We start from the raw sequence: 23,798 nt of genomic DNA, 5'->3' as shown, positions 1-23,798 counted from the left end.
GATTCAATAAATATTTCGTTTGAAAGAATTTTTGCTTTTGCTTCTTATAAAAGTTCTATAAGTTCTTTTCATTAGATTATCTTTAGAAAATTATTCAATTATATTTAAAAATAATTTTTAATCTTAAAAATAACTTTTAATTTTTAAAAATTCCTGTGTAACAGTCCAAAAAATCGTGCTTAACCCATCAACCTAAAAGCTTATAGGGTTATGCCATAGGTACACTAGGGTCCTAATATAAGTAACATTTCATTATTGGCCGTAGAGAAAAAAAAAACAAAAATAAAAAAGCTTCTTCCATAACATTTATGGGAAGGATAAAATTATTTGTAAAAAATTTAGTTGACAAAATGGTTTACTCACTCTCACATGCATGCGAGTCCCCCTTGCATTAAAAAATTCGATCATGTGATGCAGATCATTCTATTGTGAGAGTGTGTAAAAATTTTAGTACAATCCTTACGGGAAATGGCACATTTGCAAAAGAAGTGAGGTAATATTTCCATGGAAAAAAAAACAATTAGAAGGTTCTTAACGTATTGAATAAATTATAAAAATATTATATTTTCAAACAAAAATAGACAAGGGTCTTAATTAACTCCATGAAGCAAATAGATTATTAGATTTTAACAATTTTTTATGCATAAAAAAGAACAAAATTCATGCTAGTTATTTGACCGTTGACCCGAACTTTTTATACTTTTGTGGGAGGAGTTGATACATCCGCCACCGATTCATCGGGATCGCCGAAATCACCCCATAAACCCCTGATAAAATCAGCAGAAATTTCCACAAAAAATTGACAGGAAAAAATGAAACGGGAAACGCTGACGCTAGTGCTCGTAAATCTAGCAGGGATAATGGAAAGAGCATATGAATCTTTGTTACCCGGAGTATACAAATAGGTTGGAGAAGCGCTTTACACCAACCCGGCTGGGCTGGGGTCATTGACCCTGTTCAGGTCAATAGTCCAGTGCATTTTGTTACCCTATGGCCACTTACTTGGCCGTTCAGCACAATCGGGCGCACGTAATTGCTTATGGGTCTTTCCTTTGGGCCGCAAATACCTTCCTTGTTGCCTTTTCATCTTCTTCCAGGTGGGTGTTATGTTACCTTGTTTTGATCAATTTCTTCATTTTGAGTACATTTTGGTCATGTTTTTGGATGTGATTTGAAATTTTTTTGAATTCTACTATAATTATTATTATTATTTTGACTAAATTGATTGCATGTATTTGATTGAAAGAATACAAGAAATAATTTATCCGCTCATTGTTAGATTTCCTTTAGCTATTCATTTTAATAACTGGGTATATCTTTTTGTTGTTGGAATTGGAAGTGAGAAAGAATTTCATGGAATTATAATTGTTTTTGAATTCCAATTTCCAAATTGAAAGTTCCAATTATATTTAGTTGATACATAATATTGTTTTGTGTTTAAATCATTAAGAAAATTGCTTAAGACATTAAGAGCCTGTTTGTCTTCAATTATGAGAGAAATTAAAGAGTTTTGAATAGTATTTTTTTAGACAATATGCTGTTAAAATTTAAAGAAACTTTATTGGCTTGTGTGTAAAATATTTTATTGTGTGAACTTGTGGTGGAGAATGTTACCATAGCAAACAATTTAATTTGTTAAAGAATGATCAGAAGCTAAGAATTCTTACTAAGTCATTCTAACTTGAATGCATTAGTGTATAGTTTCAATGTGCGAATGCATTATAACATGTTTTGTTTCTAAGATCCGCGATATAACTGGATGAAATGCTGAAATTTATGGTGTGTATGGCAAAGTGCTCATTGCCTCGGCTACTACCATGATCTTGCTGGTATCTGTGGCATCCTTTAGTCTCAGAATTGATAAAATACTCAACCCTGAAATAAGGATAAAAAAAAGATTGAGCTCTTATTTGTTGAAAACAAGGATTAGTTTGTCATTGTAATCAGGGCGGATCCAAGGGGGTCCTTGGGGTTCACATGATCCCCCAACTTTTGAGGTGGTTTTTTTTTGTTGGTTTATCTATTTATATGGCTTGGTAATGTAATTTCAAGACAGACAATGATAAATTAAATGAATTGTGCTTGGCTTTTTGCCTAAGCTTTCTCCTTCCCCTCCGATGTCTTCTTCTCTGGGTTTCTCCATCCTTCTCTCCATTTCTCCCTCCTTTCTTGCTGTCTTCTTTTTCTCTTCTTCCCTACTTCTTCTTCTTGCTGTGTTTATCTTCTCCTATGTTGCTTAACTCCTTCCCTACTGCTGCATATAAGTTCTCTGCTGGACTACAAACTATATTCTACATCAAAGTGGTGTGAGACCCATTTCTATTGTTTTGTCAAACTGTAGAGTAATCTGGGATTCTTGTCACCACTTCCTTGGAAGAGAGGTCTGAAATTTGAGATGCAAAATTATGAAAGCATTAGGCCAGCAGCTTCAAATCACTAAGGCATCATCTTCAAAATTGTCCCAACCACCATCAGATTTGCAAGCAGCTTGAGTTGTCCATGTATTTTCAGATTGATCTTGTTGTCTCACCCAATACAGCTCTAATCAAATCCAACAGAAACAGACCCAATACCCATAATCCAAAGCTCACGGTTCACCAACAATTAAGGGGGTGTATTCAATTAGAACTTTTGAAGACTTCGGTGGACTTCGTAAATCTTTTATAGATTTGTATGAAATTAAAGGAAGTCTTTTGTAGACTTTTATGAATTTTCATTTTAAAATTTTTATAGACTTTTATAAAATTCGAAAGATTTTTAAAGACTTTCACTTCAAACCAAATTCACGTGGATCTAATACAATGGTTTATATATATATATAACATACTTTTAAAAATAAATATACTTAAATTTAATAATAAAATTTTCATATAAAATTTTATAATTTAATAAAAAAATAAATATTTTTCACAAAAAATGAATGAAAAAAAGAAAAAAGTTACAAGAATCCAATTTAATTTTTCATAGAAAATAGAGATAAACGATAAGAGAAAGAGAAAAAAGATAAACGAAAATAAATATAATCATTAGAAAAAAATAAATTTTAATCATACATGTACGTAGAAGGAAAAAGGAAAAAAAGATTAATAAAAAAACTTTTGGTTTTTTGAAAGTCTCCTTAAATTTTGTGATTAATGAAAGACAATTTTAAAATTTTATATAAGTACTTTCTGTTTAAAAGTTAGTACTCAAGAGACTTTTATAGAAGTATTAAAATTTGAATACCTCAAGACTTATAAAGACTTCTAAAAAGTTTTAATTGAATACACCATAACTTTTAGAAACTTATTCAATTAAAACTTTTTAAAAGTTTATAAAAGTCTCAATTAAATACATCGTAACTTTTAGAGACTTTTTAAAAGTCTATAAAAATCTCAGTTGAATAAATCAATACTTTTAGAATCTCAAAAAGTTTCAATTGAATACTTCTAAATTTTTTAAATATCAAAAAGTCTTAAAAATCTCAATTGAATACACCTCCAAACCCCTTCTTTTGCTATTTCCAACTATTAACCTGCTACCATCTATAACACCGCCAAATATTTCTAGTAAACCACAACCACCCAACCACTCCTCCAACTGCGCACAACCAACAAATCCCAAAAAAGGGGGAAAAAATAAAAAAAAAATCTCACTACCGATAACACATTAAAAACCTAGCCACCGAGACACAATAAACCACAACACATCGAAAAAAATCAAGTCAAACTGCCACCACTATCACCTTCACTCCCTGCAACTACCGTATTTTTTACCAACCCAAGAGACGACATCAAGTCATTGTGCAATCCCATCCACCACATAATCGACTTGTTTATTCTCAAAACCCATCCTTTGCATACACCAACTAATCAATACAACCTCTGAAAGTCTCCGCCTCAACCTAATCATCGCCAATTGAGCATCTAACAACCGATAGATGCTGATTTTCACATAAAGCTGACAACCAAGTAACTATAGACACGGTCTACCTCATGGTGTTGGACCTTCATTTTTAATATATGCCGTAGTTTGTGATTTGGGCTCAGTTGTGCCCATCTGTTTGTTTATCTATTAGTTTAATATGATTTGTTTAAAAAAAAAAAAAATGAGAGAGAGAGAGAGAAGAAAAGAAAAACAAGCGGGAGAAAGCGAAACGGAGCAAAAAAAGAAGAATTTCCTAACATCATTTGCAGGTGATTTTTTATTCTTGTTAATTGACAGCCGCTTAGACAACTTAGTTGTTGCTATACCATCGTAGCTATGCCAAATGGAAGATCATGATTGGGCCATTGTTGGACTTTTTTTAGTCTCGTGAGGTAATAATTTTATTATATTGAACATGTGCTTTTGTTTTAGTGCTTTAGCTTGTCAATTTAAAAAAAATGTTATGGCATGAATATCAAACATTAGGAATCCACTTATTAACAAATGGAAGAAAACTTCTTCAAACATCGTTGCCTTTTAATGAGCTCCTATCATAAATTGAACACACTGAGTATTTAAAATCACAAGTGGATCAATTACTAGTTGTTTCCATGCTTACATCTATTAATATACTTAGCTCAGCATTGGTCTCAAATAAGCTATTAAAATATCCCGATTCCACTGTATAAGTAATAGTTGTTCTTGTGTTAGTGAAATATTCCGCATTACGGCACCCAATCTCTCCTTTTGTGATGAATTTATGCAAGATATATTTTTCGTGATTATATCATCATTTGCATCCCTCATGGGCGCATCCATCAATTTGTATGTAGTCAGGATACTAGATACTATGGCCGATGCGAAGTATTACCGTATCATGTTGGACCTAGATTGTGAGCAGATGATAATTGACATGTTCCAACTTTTAACTTTAAAAGGAACTCATTTAGGGAATGTCTTCACGTCCATAGAGACTATTATGTGGCTTACATTGGAAGAAATTGACAATAATCGCTAAACCTCATTACCCTTCTTTTAGATTGTGTTCAAAATAATCATAAGAAAGCTTCTCCTAGTGCATTTAGTGTAGTGAAAAGACTTTTTGAGAAGTGCGCTAACACGATCAAATCTTACTTCTCACAATCTACAAAATTTTTAAGGATTTGTTTAGATGATTATAGTGCAATTCTTTCCTCCATCTTCACAGAAGTTGAGAGTTGTAAACAGTGTATTGTGTCCCCTATCGTGACCACATTTTCAACTCATGCACTTAACATTGACATAATTGAGAAAGCACCTAAAACAATGCCATCAAAGTCAAACATTTTAGATGTCCTAGATCTTGTGCCTAACTATGTTACATAACTTTCTTGTTGACTTTGTTTTAGTTCTTCCTCAATTACATGAGGTTCCACGGGTTGCTACATTGTTCTCTAAGGTCATTAGTCGATTGCACACTTTTTCTATTGACATTAGGATGTTGCCCACTAATTGTCGACACGCTGTGCTAGCTCATCATTATGTTGACAATGTTTCTAAATTTCATGCCAAGTTAAAAGGTCAAATGATTTCCAATCGTGAAATTTTTGAATTTGCCTTCGATGTGCAATATAAATTAGAGTATTCTATTGATAATTACTATACTTTATTACTTGTCTCTTTGACCCGATTTCCTAAAAATGTGAAGAAAATTTTTTTGGATCACTTGTATAAAGGTTTTCTATTTGACTAGCCATTTCACTTAAATGGAAGTTCTATTTTCAATGTAGCAGAATTGTTTCCTACTTAAAGCCTATTCGAGCCTTCGATATTGTAATCTTTTGTCTCTACACGCCAGTCTACAATACTAGCTTTTTGTGCTCCTCATTATGCACAACCACATGAAAATTTTGGAGATAAATTGCATGAATGCTTGTTATTTGAAGTCAAGTATCACTACTTGATTAGAAGGACCACATGAAATTTTTGGAGATAAATTGCATGTGTTTGTTATTTGAAGTCCAGTATCAACATTTTATTAGGAGAGATCGCCACCTTGGTCGGATCATATTTCTGGGAATAAGCTACAGTTCATTACCATCAATCAGGGAATCTCGATATTCGGTTCTTCAAAAATATCGTTCCCCGTGGCATGAGTTCAATTACTTTTGCTGATGGTTGGGAGCTTGATTGCAACAATTCATAATTTGCCTACTAGATAGAGTCAAGTTTTTCTCCCACCTTGGGAGAGTTGAGGACATCATCTACTTTAGGCTCCTATTTTTGGGCTATATTTATTTATGCTTTATGTTTTAATTGGGCTTGTATAATGGGTGGCCCAAGCCCATTTATTTTCTATGTTTGTTGGTTTCTCTATTAATATGGCTTGGTAATATAATTTCAAGACAGACGATGATGAATTAAATGAATTGTGCTTGGCTTGTTGCTTAAGCTTTCTCCTTCCCTTTCGATCTCTTCTTCTCCGGATTTCTCCCTCTTCTCTAGTTCTCCCCCCCTTCTTGCTGTGGTTATCTTCTCCTCTATGGCTTATCTCCTTCTATACTGCTGCTTATAAGTTCTCTACTGGAATACCAACTATATTCTACATCATCGTGGCATCTTATGTTTTTATTTCTTAATTTTGTTTCCCAGGTGGCTGTATCAAGAGCTTTGAATGGGATTGGCCTAGCGATTGTTACACCTGCCATCCAGTCCCTTGTGGCTGATTCAACTGATGGCGGCAGCCGTGGTATGGCTTTTGGATGGCTACAGCTTACCAGTAACCTTGGTTCGGTTGTTGGCAGATTATTTTCACTATTGATAGCCCCAATTACTTTTATGGGAATCTCTGGCTGGAGAATTTCTTTTCATCTTGTTGGTATAATAAGTGTGGTTGTCGGAATTTTAGTTCGCAGCTTTGCTAATGACACTTTCCAGAGGGTGGTATAAGAACTAGCAATGAAGTTCCTTGCAGATCCTTCTTAGAAGAAGTTAAGGTTCTTGTCCATGAAGCAAAATCAGTGATAAATATTTGATCCTTTCAAATTATTGTAGCTCAAGGTGTCACCGTTTCGTTTCCATGGTCAGCTTTATCGTTTTCACCAATGTGGTTGGAGTTATCTGGCTTCTCCCACACGGAAACTGCCATTCTCATGGGGATTTTTGTAGTTGGTAATTCTCTTGGGTGTCGGTTTGGGGTAGAATGGGTGATATCCTCTCCAAACGCCTCCCAAATTCTGGTCGGATAATTTTATCCCAGATAAGCTCAGCATCTGCTATTCCTATCGCAGCGATTCTTTTCCTGTCCTTGCCAACCAATCCATCTACAATGTTCTTGCATGGTTTCATCATGTCAACTGCAGGTTTTTTCATATCTTGGAATGCTGCAGCAACAAACAAACAAGGCCTTCTAACTGACACTTCATATCTTCCCTTCCTCCTTTTTTAATCATGCCTTGCCACCTTTCCAAGTAATCATAATTTACAGATTGGGCATAGCAATTTTAGAAGGATAGCCACGAACTAGTATAAGAATTGTTGTTTTGAAGGGAGAACTATATCTTAAAGAGGTCGTCCGTTTAATTGAATATATTCTAATAATAATGCTGTGTTTAAACCTTCAGAAGGTTTTGACTGAATTGCTTTAATAATATGCTGTAGATAGTCCAGTTTTTGCAGCGATAGTCCCAGAGAAATCACGAACGGCTATCTATGCATTGGACCAATCATTTGAGTCTATGTTGTCATCATTTGCTCCCCCAGTTGTTGGACTACTGGCTCAGTATGTTTATGGCTATAAGCCGGTCCCAGAAGGTTCTGAAGATATTGCCACAGACAGAAGGAATGCAACATCTTTGGCTCAGGCTCTTTTCATTGCAGTCTCAATTCCAATGGCTCTGTGTTGCATTATCTACTCTTTCCTCCATCTCACCTATCCAAGAGACAGGGAGAGGGCCCAAATGAAAGCTCTGATAGAACCAGAAACGCCACTCGTAGAGTTCAACTCTACACGTCCCAGAAGAGACTGATTCAAGTTCGATCCTCTGAAACAAAAAAATTTGGATGACAAAGCTCTGATAGAACCAGGAACGCAACTTGAAGAGTTCAGCTCTCCACGTCCCAGAAGAGACTACTTTCAAGCTCGATCCTCTGAAAGGAAAATTCTTGATGACCGAGTTGTCGTTGACATGCACTATGATAATGATGGACTTGATTTTGATGATGAGGAGGAGGAGAAGACATTAGTAAGGCAGCGGCTAAAGTTTTCCAATTCGGGGAAAACTGAATAGTTCTTTTCGGTGAACAGGTGTGTTTTTCCATCTTTGAATAGATGCCTTGCTCAAACTGAACATCTAGCTTACTCTTTGTGCTTGGAGCTGCTTGTTTTTAATATACCTCATTACTATACTCGGTAGAAATCTGACCATGTGAAAGTATATGTAAATTTCTCGTTCTTCATTTTGTAAAACGCCAATTTAAAAATATTACATAACGGTACATCCTTTCTGTGTTTTGTATATTTTATTACAGAATATTAACTGAATGCATCATCAATATAAGCAATTCCGTACAGGGTTCTAACAAAGTAAATTACACCAAGAAACACAAAGGGAACAGCCACTAATCATTTTGGTTTTGCAGCCGAGATCATTACGAAACTTCCATTCCTGGTGCATGTAAAATTGACAAGCCCACAAGAAATGCAAAGATCTTCAAGTTCTTTCTCAGATAAAAATATATGACTACCTGAGAGTAGCGCAATGTTCTGCAGATATAAGAAAATCCCAGAATAAGTTGCACTGAGCGTAAGAACTAAAATATGGGATCTAGTAAACACTATTTAGTTGATGTCAAAAGTGTTGCTACCTTTTCCAGAACACCTATTCTACCATGCTAATATAGGACGGGGTGCACAGACTTGTAGTGTAGTTGGGAGGATAGCTATGGAAAAAGGATGTTTAATTTTTGAATCTCCCATTTCAATCATTTTTGTACTTAATGGCTCACCTTCGCCATGGAAAAAACAGTTTCAAATGTTAAGAAACCTACCTGACGTAGAGGTCTGCGGTAGGGAATATATGAAAAGGGGCCATCGATTATGTACGTTGTAGCAACAAAGATCCCTCCCGGTTTTAATACACGACTTATTTCTGCTGTCTGTTGGGAAGTGAAAGAAAAGTTGAATCAGATACAACAATGGTTACACTTAAAATGTCAATTAAGACATTGAAGCAAAATAACTGAAGTTTCAAGCTCTGACACAACAATTCTACCTCCGTACCATCTCATCACCTTCCTATCTTCTTCCTTATTGTTAAGAACAAAATGGAAACGACAAAATGAGATTAAGGGCATACAATTATGGTATGTGTTAGAACATAACTTCAAAGATAGGGGGTTCGTGAACGTATTTCCGCCACTGAAGCGCCTGCCTAGTTTTGATTATATTTCATTTTCAATAAAACATTTGAACCTCAATATTTTATCACTAAAGAATTACCGCATGCCAGTGAAATCACAAAACAGAATAATAACAGGAGTAGCCTGAGCAAATAGATGTTCAGGTCTGCTTACAGCTGCCGATGGTGAAGGCCAACAGTGTAAAGCCGCACCAGCATGCACAGCATCCACCGTACTTGAAGCAAAAGGAAGCCTGGAAATATCAGCCCTAACCAGTAGTATGTTCCTGGAAAAAAATAGGTTACATAAATAAGAAATGTCCAGAGTAAGCTAGAAAAAATCACCTAAAGATTAAGGTAATGAGACATACTCTTCTGGAAAGTTATCGTCTTGCTTTATGAATTCATAACATTGCTGCAACATAGTCTCTGAAAAGTCCAAAGCAACAACAAGGGAAAATAATCCACTCTTGGCAAAAAGTCTTGAAAATAATCCACTTCCACAACTGGCATCAATAATATTTCCACCTAAGACTGGCTTGAGGTAATCTTTGATCAATTCAAACTGCAATCAATGACACAATGCAATTAACTAGTGGCTAGATTACAGAAAGGTACCAATGTAATATATTGTGCATGGGCAAGAAATTTAGCCAACTTAACAAATCGAATTTTTTTAGTATAAACAGGATAGACATAACAATTTTTGGATTTGAAAACTAAGCAAGTAATTAGTTCCACTATTGCCTCAGTATATATCGGATTCTATTCTATTAAAAATATCAACATATACGATAGAAATATGATTAGTTTATTGCTTGTTTTGAGATATAAAAACACTACTCTGTGTTGATTCATATCAGTTGTTTATTATCATTATTATTATTTTTAAACCAAGTAACCGCCATGGTATCATTCTTGTACACTGCAAAGTATCAGCAACTGCATCAGACATATACGTTAAAGGGAAGCATTTTTTTATCAAAAATAATTATGGTAGTAGGAAATTGTTGATTACCTCTTTCTCTGGGCCTGGAAAACCACCCCACACAGAAAAACTTTGTCGCCACCCCCTCTCATAGAGAAATGATACCAAAGGAAACCTGGTTCCGACAAACAACCAGCATTCATAATAAGTAGGTACTAAACAAATTCATTCTGTAGTTTGAAAATTTTCACACTATTGACAAATTAACATAACTGTGGTCAGTGGTTTAGCGTGCATTTGTCACTGACAATAATCATGCTAATATTTAGGCCTTGAAGCTATCAAAAAATAGAGCTACCTCTAAAACTTTGGTTTCTGTAAATAACTTTTTCAAACCCAGGTGAAGTACTGATAATCTCACAATTGGGAAAAGAAATTAAATATTACAGATTCACTTTATAGTGATGCAAAAACAAATATATCATTAATGGAAACTGTTCAGAAAAGTCTTTTATGATGAACACAGAATGCATGGCGTCAACCTTTATTTTCGGTACTGTTGACCAGTGTCTCTTAAAAATTCTAGAGAGAAAAGAGCATTATGATTATTGAAGTTCAAATTAATTCCGATTTATGAATATCAATGGTGATGTAATCCTTCAGAAGCAGGTGTCAACTACTTCCTCTCAACCATTGTTCTGGAGTATTTCTTTAGTTTACATTGCCCTGAATGGTGGATAACAATATTTTATGAGCTAGAATGGATGAAGCTTTGAATGCCTAGCACTATCAGAGCCATGCATTGTCCTTGAGTTCTACAATATTTACACCTACAAATTTGAAATGCAGGAGTTGAAGAAAGAAGAAAGCAATTAGAAGATTATCATAATTTCAGCAGATATTAATCAAATCAAGTCAGTGGAAACCGTCAAAGTAAACAGAAGAATATCTATCTGCTGAACCTGGAAATATATAGGATAAGGAGGTTTCTTCAGGACTTTTTGAGGAATGAGAAAGATAGAAACCTTAGTAAACGAAATTTTAATGACTAGTCAATGTTATAAATGCAAACACAATCACCTGAAAAGCTCAGTAGATGCTGCCTTAGGTTCACCATACACTGTTCCACCACCGGTTATCGTCAGGTCAAGATGTGTCTCGTTACCAGAGTATGTCTTTCTGCAGCTACTGCATTGCAAACTAGACTGAGCTGAAGATTCCCTGTGAAATTATCAAATGAAAATCGACGAATGGAATCCAACTTTCCAGTAAGAATATAAACAGGAATAAATGGAGGCAAATAGCTATTATTAATACATATAGAGATGGCGGGAGACAAAAATATTCTGAGGTGAAGATAGTAATGACTTACAAAGACAAGCTGGAATTACCATTCCAAATTACTGGTTCGTAGCAAATAGGACAAGCTAAAATATTCTTGCGGATGTTGAGCTTTGTCTCGTCCATAACAGGGTCCTAATTTCGACAGCATAAATCCACTATGAACATTATTATTTTGAGATACATACAGTTGCATCTTACAATTGAAGTAAATGGGCATTTGGTAAATCATTCCATCAAGCAAATGTAACAGAGAAAGTCATTAACCTTTTACAGTAAACAAAAGAACATCAATCAATTAGTATCCTTCCATCAACTGTGTGCATGAGTATATACATTGACTCTATGATGTAGTGAAAAACAAGACAAATTTATCCTCCCACCCTTTCTCTCTCTCGCACAATTACATGATTAGACACAAGTTTCGTAACAAACTTACATGTATTACTAATGCCATTACATCTCCAAATTCTTTATTTGCTTTAAGACAATAAAAAATTCTTCCCTTTTAAAGGATAATGGCTAGTATTTCTCTAGCAATTTGTACTTTAGAATACACTATTGCGACAGTGTGAAGAATAGAAAGCTTAAAAAAAATGCAACAGTTGAAATACGAAACAAATATTTTCAATTTTTACTCGGATGGCCAATTTATGCAGATTTTATTTTCAACTTGGACAAGTGTGAAGACTAACATACAGTTTATGAAGGCAAAATACTTCAATGAACAGTTTAAAAGGAACGTTTTATTATCAATAGTTGCATATACAGGCAGTCTGTTCCAAGCTTGTTTCTGTTTACAATTCATACACGGAACAGTTTGTCATTGAATCCTAATTATTGAACTAAGACTATCAATTTGACATGATTCTATTCAGATTTGAATTGATTTTCATCAGTTTCAACCCTAAGCTGAGACTGAGATGATTTAAATAAATATAAACATACACATTACAGCATTACGTATAGATAAGGAAAAAAGAAAAAAGGAAGAAAAAAAGCCGAGAGAAAGAATTACGGGCTTTGTTTCGACGACGGCGGTCGAGGAAGCTCGGGCTTTTGGCACAAAAGCGCTGCGTTTAAGCGTTGTCAAAGTCAACGGCGAAGGCTTTAACATACAAAAACTGCGTCGTATAGAGTTGCAACCGATTTGCATCGGAATCAACACAACTGATGACACTTTATTGCCCAAACTCATTGTTACTATTCACAAATTAATTCAGCTAATTGAACTAAATTGGGAAATGAGATAAGTCTATGATGAAGGAGAGATGACGTGTTTGAACAGCTGCCATAAATAATCCTGCCTCCGTTTGTTGGGTATTTTCCGGAAATGAAGGAGGCGCAAAAACAGTGATTCGAAGAAGAATTTCATTAGCAAGAAAGGAAGGGGAATTCGTTTTCTTCTTCTTTTCAATCATCTCTACAAAGTTTAGGATATTTTTCTATTTCTTCGTGCAAAATTTTTAAGATAAGAAAATATTTATGGGGACTTTTAATGACTTTTTGTATTTAGACCCGTTTAGAAGGGATTTTAATAATTGATTTTTTGATCGTTAGAAAAATAGTGGAGTCTACTTGTGAGAGGAAGTAAAAAATTACGGTTGAAATAGTGAAATAACGATCAAAAAATTAATTTTTTTTGGGTAAAAAATTCCTCCCAAATATGCTATTAAAAAGTTTAGAAATATTAAACGTAAATTTTTTGAGACTCTGATAGTATTGATGTATTTAATTGAGATTTTAAAAGCTCAAGTCACGATGTATTCAAATTATTTTTTTTTTGAAAAGTCTATATAAATCTTGTGGTATTCCAATTTTAATGACTTTTAAAGACTTTTATTAAAGTCTCCAAGTACTAACTTTTAAACGAAAAGTACCAAAATAAAAATATCAAAATTTGTCTTTCATTAATCACAAGACTTTGGGAGATTTTCACAAAAAAAAAAAAGAAGAAAGAAATCAATATTCTTTTTTCCAATATTTCTCTTTCCTTTTTCTTTCTGTGAACACTAGTAGTAAACATGTGCGTTGCACGTCTTTTATACAGAATGAATTATATGAATAATATTTTTAAGGTAATGTAGTTGATAATGTTAAAGAAAACTAAAATTGTTAGAGAATATATATACATGAATAAAAGTTTTATGAAATTACAATATAATGTGAAAATGTTGAATAAATTGAAATGTTATGTTTTATTTACATATCTGTTTATGCTAGACATTTGTTCGACCCTATTTTCAACCATTACAGTAGCATCGACCAACTTTATGACACAAATTGACATGAAACAAATTGAATTAAGGGATGTACATTCGATTAACTTTAAAATATTTACTTATAAGTAAACTAAAGGTACATAAATTATTTTCAAAATAAAAACTACTCATTTTGTCTGTAACATAAAAACTTTTTTACCTTAAAAAGTAAAAACAAAAAAAAAATCTTATCTAAACATATTTTAAAAAAAAAATACGTACTAATCTTGCTCATCATATTAATCCATATCATTTATTTTAGGCTAATTAGCACAAAACGTCCCTACCTTTGAAGGTTTTTGTGGATAACGTCCCTACCTTTCGTTTTTTGGCGGAGAACGTCCCTACCTTTACCTTTTTTGCGCAGAACGTCATTCTGTCACTTTCCTATTAAAATGTTTCGTTAAATCAAATAAAATGGATCTTTTCTTTTTAAAATGCAGGGGTAAGATCGTCCATCCAACATTTTCTTCACTGTATAATCTCTCCCGCCTCTTTCTTCTTCAAATGTTAAAAAAAAAGTAAAGTAACATGAAAAAAACTTGTACAATATTATTTCATTCAATAAATTAGGGAAAATGACGTGAGAATGACTACATTTCTGGTAGAAAATATTCATGACTGCTATAATACTGATTGTTCAAAACATTTTGGAATACTATATGAAGAGAATGAATATGTGGTTAATAAAAATGAGATGTCCATCCTCATTTTGTGCTTACGAAGGGTGTAAATAAGAGGTAAAGTGAGAAGACCAATCAAAGTATTATTCTGTAAATGAGCACTCTATAATTATTGTCAAGTACTCATTTTACTTAGTTTGGTTATTGAGCTTGGTTGTTGAGTGCTAATTTTACTGCATTTTGTTATTGAACTTGGATGTTGAGTATTGGTTTTGCTGTGTTCGAACTAGGTGTTATGGACATTCAATTGCAGGGATAAACAGAATTGTATTTGGCTACAGTTTAGACAGGTTGTTTGGCTTAAAATACATAGGGACGGTTTGCACAATTTTTAACAAAGGTAGTGATGTTTTTCGCAAATACATTGTAAAGGTAGGGATGTTTTGTGCAGAGACATTGTAAGATGTTTTTCGCAAAGACAATATAAAGGTAGAGATTGTTATCACCAATTCAATTTTATGCTAAAATGGGGGAGAAAATACGTTCATATTTCATCATCTTCTCCACTCCATCACATGTATTGCCCATTTACAGAATCATACTTTGATTGGTCTTCTCACTTTACCTCTTATTTACACCCTTAGTAAGCACAAAATGAGGATGGACATCTCATTTTTATTAACCACATATTCATTCTCTTCATATAGCATTCCAAAATATTTTGAACAATCAGTATTATAACAGTCATGAATATTTTTTACCAGAAATGCAGTCATTCTCACGTCATTTTCCCTAATTTATTGAATGAAATAATATTGTACAAGTTTTTTTCTGTTACTTTACTTTTTCTTGAACATTTGAAGAATAAAGAGGCGGGAGAGATTACACAGTGAAGAAAATGTTGGATGGACGATCTCACCCCTGCATTTTAAAAAGAAAAGATCCATTTTATTTGATTTAACAGAACATTTTAATGGGGAATTGACAGAAGGACGTTCTGCGCAAAAAATGGTAAAGGTAGGGACGTTCTCTGCCAAAAAAATGAAAGGTATGGACGTTATCCACAAAAACCTCCAAAGGTATGGACGTTTTGTGCTAATTAGCCATTATTTTAAATTAAAAACTGAAGTTACATTTAAAATAGATACAAAAGTGAAAAAAATTAGAACAAAAATTTTCTTTTTATTTTGAATTGGATTAATACAAATGGAGGAATAAAAATTCTCCCTTTAAATGCATCGAGATAAAAAAAAAATATCGTTAAATATTTATATCTAATAAGTAGCTTGATTACCATCAATTTTTATGTTTATATAAAAATGAAAATGGAATAATAATAAAATAGCAATACTAATCATAGTTTTTTAAAAGAAAATTACATAATAATCATGCTTGTCATCATATTAATCCATATCATTTATTTTAAATTAAAAATCGAAGTTACATTCAAAACAGATATAAAAGTGAAAAATCTTAGAACAAAAATTTTCTTTTTGTTTAGAATTGGATTAATACAAATGGAGGAATAAAAATTCTCCCCTTAAATGTATCGAGATTAAAAAAAAATATTTTCTTTATATATTTATATCTAATAAGTAACTTGATTACTATCAATTTTTATGTTCGTACAAAAATTAACATAGAATAATTATAAAATACCAATACAATATTAATTATTTTTTAGAGCGCATAAATTAATTATTATTAATACTTAAAAGTTTGGTTTTAGTGAAAAATGTGTAATTGAGATGCGAAACTTGTATTTAGTAGGGTTGATACAAATATGGAAATGGTGAGTAACTCCTAATTATAAGGAGTAGTTAGTAAAGTTTTTAAGATTGATGGATAATTTCTCCATCTTGATTCTTTCCCTAGCAATTGTTGATCACATTTATGCAATTTTTTCTTTTTAATTTATTGTCCTTTATATTTAAATAATTATATCATCTATTATATTTATTAAACATGCTATTTATAATCTTTGAATGAAAATGTTGACAATGTTATATAAGGACAAAATGATAAATTGAAGTTTCTCATGTATCTCCCCATTTTATTTTTATATATTGTAATTATAATATAATTATATAAGTAAATTAACATTCATTTTAAGTGAAATTCACGTGTGTGTGTGTGTGTGTGTATTAAGGGTAGAATTGACATATATTAAAATATATAAGGGTAAAATTGGTATTTAAAAGTTTCTCATTAATCCACACTTTTAATATATTACAAATTAGTGTTATGAATAAATTTATTTTTTCTATTGATTATATTTGTTTCTATTTTTATTTTTCTCTCTTATTGGTTATCTCTATTTTATAAGAAAAAGTTAAATTAGACTCTTATAACTTTTTTTTTCCTTTTGTCATTTATTTTTTTTTTTTTGTGAAAAAATATCTATTTTTAATTAAATTATAAAATTTTATATAGACTAATTTATAATTAAATTTAAATATATATATATTTTCTCTTTTCTTTAAAAATATATTATATTAATAATACTGAATATTAAATTTATTTTTTATTAATTATTATTTATTTAAATAAGGTTTTAAATTTTTATTCTTTAATTTTATTTATTTATTTATTTTTATTATATGGGGAGAGAAGGGAAATTGTGGAAGCAAATAATTTATATGTTAGAATTTCACACTACTATATTAGATTTATATGAATTCTATTTTAAATAAAAATTTTCAAAAGTCTTTTGAATCCTATAAAAGTTTTAGAATAAAAGTCTACGAAATTTTTTCACTAATTCCATATAAGTTTATCAAAAATCCATGAAATTCACAGAAGTTATCACTTCGGCCCCATTTGATTCTCATTTTTATCCAAATACATTTTTTTTCTCCATTCTTTTTAACCACGCATTTTTTATTAAAATAATATTACACGTAAATAAAAAAAAATTCTTATTGTTCATCCATATATTATTCATCAATCTACTATTCTAAAATTCATTTTTCCATAAAAATAGGTATCAAATACCCTCTTAAAAATGTCTATTAAAGTTTTCAAAAGTTCCAATTGAATACATATTTGATTAAAAAATTGTGGATGTCAACTTTTACTTAATATTAATTAATTTTTTTAGTTGAATTCAACACATGCTAAATTTGAAAGTTTAAATTCATTATCATGCAATTACTCGACCTTTAATTGAATTTTTTTTTTACACGTAGCGTTGACCCCAAAAGATGTTGCCAACAGAATCCCGACCTCACTCCCTCCACACCTACACACGGAACATCCCATCAAGATGCAAAGGCCGTCAATCGAGAAAAAATGTCCGGGGACCATTTGCACTACGACGGTCAAGTCAACAGTCGGACGAAAATAAAAATAAAGAATGCAAGAGACAGGAGAGGGGTTTGGTTTGGGTTTTAGAAATCATACCTTAAGTTGTGTGAATGAGCTTGTATATATAAATAAATGAAATGAAATGGGCCAAGTGGGTCATGGACCGAGTCCAAGCCAATAGCGTGATGTCGATAATAAAATAAAAATGATGATAACATGGCAGACATACTGACTGTAATGAAAATAATAAATGATATGTTAGCAATGATATGACATTCGTGCTCGGAAACAAAAATATAATGCATATGCTAGAAGTGATATGTAGTGATACTAAGATATAGTATCGCAATAGTTCCCCAAGTATGAGTCTAATATGCATATGCGGGTCGGTTGGACTTGACATATAGGCCACTGTGATGAAGTAGATGCAAAGATAAGATTTAGACATAAGCAGCTGAGGCGATGTTCTGGACGTTGGTTGCAGAGAGGCATGCTCTAAATATAAGAAATTGTACTGATACTGATGCAAAGGCTAACTCTAAACTGATATGAATAGTTGTACCAATAATGATGCAAAGGCAGACTCCGAACTGAACATAAACAGATGTACTGATACGGATGCAAAGGTTGACTCTGAAATGAATATATGTACTGATAATGATCTAGAGGCAGACTTTGAATTGAACATAAACCGATGTACTGATACGGATGTAGAGGTTGATGGGGCAAGGTTTAGATAGTGCTTACTTGGGGCAAGGCTTAGATGGTGCTTGTGCGAGGCAAGGCTTAGAAGTGCTTGTGCAGGGCAAGACTTAAGCGGTGCTTGCACAGGGCAAGGCTTAAGTGGTGCTTCCACAAGGCAAGGTTTAGGTGCTTGTGCGGGGCAAGGTTTAAGTAATGCTTGCGTAGAGCAAGGCTTAGATGGTGCTTGTGCGGGACAAGGCTTAGGTGCTTACACGGGACAGGGCTTTAGATCAAGCACTTAGTGAGTGTGAACTAAAAGTTATTGTAATTCATAACCATATAATCATAGCATAAGCATGAGCATGATAACACCAAAATATATGCTTTTCAGGGATCAAAACATTGATCATGTAATGTATGTCATTTGATTGGTGTCTCTTAAATATCCATAATATTTATTTTGGGATGTATGCATGAGCTACTATTTTAATCTCAACTAATCATGACGATTTGCTCCACATTTGTAATAGTGTAAAAGATATAGGCAAGTAGTGAAAGAGCGAGAGATAATCATCTTACAAAGTCAGAAATAAGTACATGACTAGGCGGTAAATGGACATCCCGCGAGTAACTATCAAACTATTGGAATCTTATAAGCGGTCTCGGATAGACGAGGTCTTACAACTAAGCTCAACGATAATTAGAGGTGGGGAATAGACATCCTGCGAATAATTCTCAAACTATCGTGGTCTTATAAGTGGCCTTGGACGGACGAGGTATTACAGCTAAGCTCAACGATAGTAAGAAACGAGGAATGGACATCCCGCAAATAACTGTAAAATATCAAACTATCGGAGTCTTATAAGTGGTCTCGGATAGACGAGGTCTTACAGCTAAGAGGCGGGGAATAGACATCCCGTGAATAACTCTCAAACTATCGGAGTCATATAAGCGGCCTCGGACAGACGAGGTCTTACAGCTAAGCTCAATGATAATGAGAGACGGGGAACAGATATCTCACGAATAACTCTCGGAGTCTTATAAGCGGTTTTGGACAGATGAGATCTTACAGCTAAGCTTAATGATAGTCAGAGGCGAAGAATAAAACATCTTGCGAAGCTAAGGATAAACATCTGGCGGATCGGGAAATGGACATCTCGCGAATAACTCTCAACTTATTGGAGTCTTATAAGCGGCCTTGGATAGACGAGGTCTTATAGCTAAACTCAATGATAATAAGAGGCGGGGAATAGACATCCCGTGAATAACTCTCAAACTATCGGAGTCTTATAAGCGACCTCGGACAAATGAGGTCTTACAGCTAAGTTCAACGATAGTTAGAGGCAATGAGTGAGGTCTTGCAGAGAAGGTCAGGAAAGGCCCCTTTTAGAAGGGCAAACACGTCTGACCAAGCAAGGAATAAACATCCCGTGAGTAAGTCTCGAACTATCAGAGTCTTATAAGTAGCGTCGGATAAACTAGGTCTTACTGCTAAGCTCAACGATAGTGAAAGACGATGAATAAACATTTCGCAAAGCCAGGAAAGGCTCCTTTTTCAATGGCAAACATGTCTGGCAATTAGCCTCTTCCTTTTTTCAAGGAATGAGAATTCCAAAATGCTGCTTTTGATAATAAGATATACATGAACTAGGCCTCCTCTTCAATAAATAAAAAATTCACGAGCTGAGCTATTCTTCAATAATGTGAGGTCTTATAATTTAGCCTTGGACATGTAAGGTCGTAAAATTTGCCTTGAATAATATAGAAGATGATCAAAGGGGCCTTTAAAGAATGATTCGAGCTTAAGAATTTCATTGTATACTTGGTGTGCATAGTTGTGATTTTTAATTTCTTTAGTAGCTTTTGTTTGTGTTGAACTATGAAATTACCATGCTCCATTTTCACAATATAGTGCATAAATTACACAAGAAATACCAGGCTCGTCTTTGGAGGAATTTGAGCATTTAATAGCACAGCTACTGTGATTAACTCAAGTGACAAACATTTTTGCATCACCTAAAATTTAGTTTGCATCGAGCAAGAAATGAATAATTTTTAGTCCAGTTAAATTCCAATCAAATCAAATAGAAGCAACAGGGCAGTCAATGTTGATAAATTTTTAAGTGAAAATAAGTTGTCGCTTCCCAAAAATGGAGCTCACTGGAAACGATTTGTCTCGTGGAAAATGGATCTAGGAGTGGGAATAGTGTCTAGCAAGCCCATTGAAATTAGTTGGATCAAGTAAAAGTAGTAAGCCCAATAAATATTAATTATCCATGCTAGTATAGTAAAATCTAAGAAACATAAAACAAATTCTGGACCCGATTATAGAGTATAGATGTAGGGTTGGGAATAAAGTAGAGTAACCCAAGAAAAATATAGCACCAACAAAAGTATTAATGAGGCCCAAACATTTTAGACCAAAGGGAGGGTATGAAGCCCAAGATAAATTAATTCGCTGGCCCAATAATGCATTACCCAGAATCTGAACCCAACAAAGTCTCTTAAAACAATGAATTCGTTGGGCCAGATCTATTATAAAAGGTCCATGTAAAAGGATAAATCGTGTAGAGCACTTTGGATCACAAGAATAATATGGACCCAACTTTACACAAACATTTGGCCAAATCCACTTAAGCCCAACAACTAACCTACAATTTAATATGTTGAAGTGGATGAAAATAATTATGTAGAGGACCAATTGCCATTCAAAATAGCCTGCAAAAGTCGGCTGAGAGTCCATTTCTAACCCAAACAACACGCTACCATCAAATCTTATCCCAATCAAATTCCATCAAATTAATGCTAAGCACAAAGGAAAAGAAATACCGGAGACCATCTACCTTCGGTCGACCTCAATGGAGACCACGAAATGCTACGGCTGCCTCAACAATAGGTGTCACTCCTTCCGTGATTATAGTAGTCTGGGATGTCGATAGTACTGGTGACCGCGTCAACAACCCTTGTAGGATGTGATGAAATGTAAGGCTGACTAAATAGTGGTTGTTGCTCTGTTCAATGATTGGCAAAGTTGTCGTTTGAAGATATGGTGGGCTATGGGTGTTTCACAGTTTTGACGAGAGTAAAGCCAGCAGCGATGGAGATAGTTGGATGTCGAAAAATCCAATTCATTTTTCCTCGTACATCAAAGCTTTATGGAGAGATTCTATATTTTGTGGTGGGACTTGCTGGGCAAAAAAAAAAAAGATAGTTTGTAAACATAATATGGCCGGCAAATAAAAAATGAGGTCGGAGCTATTTTCTTGAAACTCAATAGTTGCCATAGAGGTTTTTAAATCAAAATCTGGATCAAAGTAATGGTTTTCCCTTAATTTTTCTTCTCCTTGCAGCTGGGTTTCTATTCCATTTGGCGTTGGTCTCTTCCAATAAAATGGCTGAATATGGCTGAGAACATGGAGCAAAACAAGGGAACATGAGTTGGGATGGGCATGCTAATGTACATTTTGTGGCCTTTGACCAAAATTATAAAAATAAAAGAAGCTTTAATTATTTAAAAGTGTCAGAAACTTTCTTTACCCTTAACTTGCAAAATAAAAATGAAGAAGAGATTGGAGTTTTTTTCTAAATTTGCTAAAGTAGTGACTTGAACCTTGGATGACAAGTGATGATCTTTTATTTTTTGTGAGCAAAATATATATATTACATTTCAAAAAATTATATATAGATCAAACTCACTTAGTGACTTATTCTATCATCCTACGTACGACAAATATATGTTAGGTGATCGTGGACGATAGAATCGTCATTTTTATAATTATCGTTTTTATTTATCGTTTTAGTTAAGATTTAAACTAAGGCGATACAATGTTATCAAAATTGTATTGAAACGATAATAGTATCTTTATGTATCAAACCCACAAAATAAGACAATAACATCCAAATCGTTATAGTACAAATTTAACGAGTTTGAAATCATCCCAATTCAAATCACAGTGATAACGGCATAGATATCGTTTATTTTCATATAAAACGATATTTATATCGTTCTAGCTAAATATAAAGATTCGACCGTTTACAACCACCTGTTCTACCTTTAGCATACATAGAAAGATCGAGAAATGTCATTAAGTGGATTGATACCACTCAAATGACTTAAAAAGAACAAACGAAAATACTTTCTGTCTGAATAGTTCGAAGGTGATATACAATCATGAGAACAAAAATATTCTCATAATTTCTTTGAGGGAAATTAAACCAACTTGATTATCTATTTTGATCATCCTACATATGTCAGATGCATGTCTGGTGGTTGTGGACGGTTGAATCGTTATTTTTAGCATAAACGATATAATTATCGTTTTATTTTAATTGAAACGATATGTATGTAGTTTTAGTTATGATTTAAGTTAAAACGATATTAACGTTGTCAAACTTGTATAGAAACGATAATGATATCGTTATGTATTAAAATCACAAATAAAGTAATGACATTCATATCGTTTTAGTACAAATTTGACGAGTTTGAAATCGTTCCAATTCAAATTACAAGTATAACGACGTAGATATCGTTTCTTTTCATATAAAAATATAATTATATCGTTTTAGATAAAAATAACTATTTGGCCATCCACGACCACCTGTCATACCTTCAGCATACGTAGGAAGATCGAAAGAGGTCATCAAGTGGGTTGATACCACTCGAATGACTTAAAAAGAGCGAACGAAAATACGTTCTGTCGGAATAATTCAAAGGTGGTATACAATCATGAGAACAAAAATATTCTCATAGTTTCTTTTGAGAGAGATCGAACCCACTTGATTACCTATTTTGATCATCCTGCATATGTCAAATGATTATCCGATGGTCGTGGAAGGTTGAATCATTATTTTTAGTAGAAACGATATAAGTATCATTTTATTTTAATTGAAACAATATGTATTTAGTTTTCGTTATGATTTAAACTAAAATAATATCAACGTCGTCAAACTTGTATTGAAACGATAATGATATCGTTATGTATCAAAATCACAAATAAAGTAACGACATTCATATCATTTTAGTACAAATTTGACGAGTTTGAAATTGTTCCAATTCAAATCACATGTATAACGACGTAATTATCGTTTCTTTTCATATAAAACGATAATTATATCGTTCTCGCTAAAAATAACAATTTGACCATGCACAACCACCCGTCATGCCTTCAACATACGTAGGACGATCGAAAGGTATTATAAAGTGGGTTGATACCACTCAAATGACTTAGAAAGAGCAAACGAATATACTTTCTGTCGGAATAGTTTGAAGGTGGTATACAATCATGAGAACAAAAATGTTCCCATAATTTCTTTTGAGGGAGATTTAACCTACTTGATTACCTATTTTGATCATCCTACATAAGTCAGATGC

The 23,798-nt window shown here is 33.3% G+C and overlaps 1 protein-coding gene and 1 pseudogene across 1 annotated transcript; one reads left to right on the top strand and one right to left on the bottom strand.

Annotated features, from left to right (window-relative positions):
* Positions 1 to 673: 673 nt before the first annotated feature.
* On the top strand, positions 674 to 8,387 carry LOC111408874 (annotated as a pseudogene).
* LOC111408873 (uncharacterized methyltransferase At1g78140, chloroplastic) lies at positions 8,322 to 13,012 on the bottom strand. Its single transcript, XM_023038689.1, has 8 exons — positions 12,572 to 13,012; positions 11,585 to 11,688; positions 11,293 to 11,433; positions 10,303 to 10,387; positions 9,656 to 9,849; positions 9,460 to 9,571; positions 8,935 to 9,042; positions 8,322 to 8,650 (listed from the first exon to the last, which is right to left on the bottom strand). Exons 1-8 carry the CDS (start codon positions 12,749 to 12,751, stop codon positions 8,510 to 8,512), a joined length of 1,065 nt encoding a protein of 354 aa, XP_022894457.1. The 5' UTR covers positions 12,752 to 13,012; the 3' UTR covers positions 8,322 to 8,509.
* Between the last annotated feature and the right edge of the window lie 10,786 nt (positions 13,013 to 23,798).

Source organism: Olea europaea, chromosome 14 (assembly GCF_002742605.1).
Source record: "Olea europaea var. sylvestris chromosome 14, O_europaea_v1, whole genome shotgun sequence".
Lineage (NCBI taxonomy): Eukaryota > Viridiplantae > Streptophyta > Magnoliopsida > Lamiales > Oleaceae > Olea > Olea europaea.
This window is presented reverse-complemented; position numbering and strand designations above follow the sequence as displayed.